At 33.1% G+C, this 4,155-nt stretch overlaps 1 protein-coding gene across 3 annotated transcripts in view; it reads right to left on the minus strand.

The window, feature by feature from the left end:
* Positions 1–4,155, minus strand: part of LOC122628077 (cytohesin-1) — a 62,909-nt gene that overhangs the window by 3,041 nt on the left and 55,713 nt on the right. For all 3 annotated transcript variants that reach the window (XM_043809904.1, XM_043809903.1, XM_043809902.1), the window contains one exon: positions 2,196–2,801. In XM_043809904.1, coding sequence (XP_043665839.1) covers positions 2,196–2,801 — 606 coding nt within the window. The remainder of the gene's footprint in view (positions 1–2,195; positions 2,802–4,155) is intronic.

Below are 4,155 nucleotides of genomic sequence, written 5' to 3' on the forward strand. Positions count from 1 at the left end.
TCTCGTGTTATAACAACGTGGCGCTCTCTCTCTCTCTCTCTCTCTCTCTCTTGGTATGCTATTACTATACTCTCATAAATCTGTCATTAAAGAATCATTCCAACGGAATAGCGAGATTTCTCCTGACCCCTTATACCCCTTTAGCTATCATGGCGTCCAACCACCACACTACTACCATCAAATCTAGTAGTATACGGACGGACGTTCGTTCATTCCATCGAGAAGATACTTGCATAAGCTTGCCAATTGCTTTATATATCTCGTTGCAAAAGCCAATAGACCGTGCATTTACTACATAAAAGAAACGCCTGACGATTCACGAACAAGGAATGTTAAAATTTTACTAAAGGACAGAATACGGATCATAATTTGATCTTTCTTGTTTGCTTCTTTCTTTTTTCTTCTTTCTTAATTTTTTTTAATTTAAAACAAAATTTCTTTATTATTATTATTTTATTTATTTATTTATTTATTTTTTTTTCTCTTAAGAAGTTTTACAAAGTTAAATTATTTCAAATTCGTCGGTAACAAAAAAGAAAGAAAAATCAGCACCATCTATCCAAGTTTCACGAAACTAATATGAATGAAAAAAAAAAAAAAGAAATATCGTATTATGTCGGTAATTATTTTAACTTGGATTTCTTCTTTTTTATTTATTTATTTATTTATTTATTTATTTATTTATTTATTTATTTATTTATTTATTTATTTATTTATTTATTACCGAGCAAGCATTTATTTTTTGTTTCGAATGTAAAAATATTTCGCGTTCAACAAGTCAAAATATTTCGATGGCTTTTAGATAAAAGATAACCATAGTGCAATACTACTTCTGCTATACTACTACTACTATTACTACAACTACTACTTATTTGCTTTGAAGGAAGTCATACTTTTTACGACCGGAAAAGGTCGAGAGAATATCTCCAAATCTTTTTCTTTCTCTTCTTTTTCTTCTTTTATTTTTATTTTCATTTTTATTTTCATTCCTATTCCTTTTTATAACGAAGCTCTTAGATAAGTAATAAGCGGTAATACGATAAACAGCTTTCAAATGTTATTAGATTGGAACTACAACGAGGAAAACTTTTCTATGGTATCTATCAATTTCATTAGGCTTGATATAGACATCAGGGCTTCTTTTCGTCGTATATACGTATAAATGATTTTCATGAAGTGGAAAAAAAAAAGAAAGAAAAATAAAACGTTTTTAACGCGACTACGTCCTAAAAGAAAGACAGACGTTTAAATTGGGACAAGAGAGAAAGAGAGAGAGAGAGAGAGAGAGAGAGAGAGAGAGAGAGAGAGGTCAGGTTAACGAGATGATAGATGATATATACATATGTATGCGATTGAGCCTTCGTTTCCAGGAAGATCACTCTCACCCCCCTCTTTTTTACCCATCCACTTGTATGACGACGAGTGGTCGTCACCAAGAGGCAGCATATTGCATAATTCGCTCGATCCTTTCCCAAAGGTTTCTTCCCTTCAAAAAGAGGAGAAGGGCGGTGTAAGAAGAGGAAAGTCAAGTGTACCGAGAAAACTCTGTGCCATGTGTCAGTAAAAAGATCATATCTTTCGACGAAAATAAATTATCTCAATGGTTTTTACATGTTGAAATGTCATTACCTCTTTCGTTCCGTTAACGCGATAAATAATAATCGAACGAACGATACTCCAAGCAAAAATTATACGATCGATTTTTTTTTGTAAGAATCATTCAAGTTCACTAGCTAAAAAAAAAGTCTATTATTTAAATTTATCGACAAAGTCGAATTAAGGGGAGGTTTCGGTCTAGATTTTCTTTTTTTTTTTTTTTTTTTAAGAAACAAAATCGTATAAAAGTCGGTAAAAAAAAAGAGAAGAAAAAAAAGTACTTCTAATTTCATCCCCTCAGAATGTTCTTTCTCTTTCTTTTACAGATTCACTTCCGCGATCGAAAATTTCCTGAGGTTTGGAAATACGTTCGATTTCCTTTTTTTCTTTTTTCAGAATTGCAATAGGTAACTATCGTGCCACCGTAGAAGAAAAAAAAAAAGAAAGAGAAAAGGAAAAGAAGATGAGAGATAAAGGGAAAATATAAATAAAAGAAAAAAATGAAAAGAAAAGAAAAGAGAAGAAAAGAAAGATAAATAAGAACTCGATCGCGTCGCAATTCTATTCTAAGATCTAATAAAACGGTAAATAAAACTTACCACGAGTAATTCTCGTGGAAGGTCGCCGCCATTGTTGATTCCACGATTCATAGATATAAACTGTTCTACGCTGGGCTTGTCCTTGACGCTTGGATTATGTAGGGACGTGTTAAGCATTATAATGGCGAAACTGAGAACGTAACAGGTGTCGGTGTTGGTAAATATATTTGGATTTAGCTGACAGTATCTCTGTGCGAAACACTCCATCATCCGATCTATTTTCTGTGCTTCGCCAGGCAAACGAAAGGACCATAAGAATTGTCTCAGTGCCTGTACCAATATAAGATCGGTAAAATCATGGAGTTCGACGAAGGCACGTAATACGCGCTCGTTAAAATCGTGACGTTCTCCAAGATAATCGCCAATCGCTGTCTTGTTAAGGCCCTCCCCCTTGTAAAGGAACTGTGCAACATCCTCTGGCGTTGGTGCCAACAGGTTGTGCTCGATCAGGTACTCAATGCCCTTCTTCGGGTCCATGTTGAACTTCTTCCGTCCGATCGACGTCTGCTTTGCCTTGTTCGTCGGCTTCGTCTCGTTCGCGACGAGGCCTCCGCCCTCCATCGCCTCCATCTCTGCCACGACCTCACCAAGTTCATCTTTCAATTGCTGGAAAATAAAGATCGTACGATGAGATCATACGATACTTCACATCGAAGAAGAAAAGATTCATATCATATATTATGTCTGTCTGTGTGTGTGTGTGTCTGTGGATATTTTTATACATATGTATATACGGGGCGTCTCGTTTATCTCGACAAAATTTCAATATCCCCTTGAGGGACTGAAGAACCCGCAAAAAAAAAAACTTTTTTTTTTAACAGATTTGTTGTTTTGCACGACGAGTGTACGTCATATCGTATCATTTTTTTTCTGTTTTTTTTTTCTTCCTTTTTTTTTTTGCAGGTCGCATGGCAGCGAAAATTTCAATTTTTGGGAACGAATTCATTTTTTGTTTTGAATGGATTTTTTTTCTTTTTTTTTTTTTTTTTTGAGGTTCGATCGCACCTTGTTCGGACGAATTCAACGGATCTTGTCATGTGAGATTATTTATTATTATTTTCAAATGTTATAAATTATATTATGAATTTTGTTAGTTTCTGTGGAGTGTAAAACCTGTATCGCTGGTTGCCGGCTGTTAGGCTGATATATATTATGGAGAAAGTCAAAGTTAATTTCGTTTAAATCGGTAATTTGAGAAGCATAAAAAGAGATAAGAAATTTGTGTGTGTGTGTGTATACATATATATATTTAATTATGTAAATTATCGATATATATATATATATACGTATAACGTGTTTAATTTATAATTATCGTAGTGTTTTAAAGTAATCGCGTGCACGCGATGTTTCTCACAAATGAATTTAAGAGTGAGAAACAGAAAAAAAAAAAGTTATCGCGAAAGCGTCGAACGACCGAGGAGCGTATTTAAATAATATTTTCTTTCCAAAATACTTTTAAATATTAATAAAAAATATATACGTCGTATATACGTTCTTTTTCTTATATTTTATAATAATAATAATAATAAAAAAAAAAAAGAAAAAAACAAGAAATTTTCAAACATTATTATGAAAATTTATTAAAAACGTAATAACGTTTCGAAATGTATGATATGAAGTCTCAATTATTCGTATTAATAACGAACAATAAATGTAACTAGAGAAACAATCATTTAGAAATAGTAATCATTCCGAAAGTAACTATCTATTATTATCCATAACAATCACTCGTATTTAGCCGTACGATGATAGAATATGTAATTTGCGTAGATTAATTAATAGATATGGAATATCGATCGAACGTTGGAAATTACCGAAACTAGATTCGTGTTTTTGTCGGAAATAAAAACGGAAGATAATATTGTCCCTCTTGTCCGTTCATTTCCATATTTCTCTCGTCGCTCAAAGTCATTTCCCTCTCTCTTTCTCTCTCTCTCTCTCTCTCTCTCTCTCTCTCTCT

Source organism: Vespula pensylvanica, chromosome 3, assembly GCF_014466175.1.
Source record: "Vespula pensylvanica isolate Volc-1 chromosome 3, ASM1446617v1, whole genome shotgun sequence".
Classification (NCBI taxonomy): domain Eukaryota; kingdom Metazoa; phylum Arthropoda; class Insecta; order Hymenoptera; family Vespidae; genus Vespula; species Vespula pensylvanica.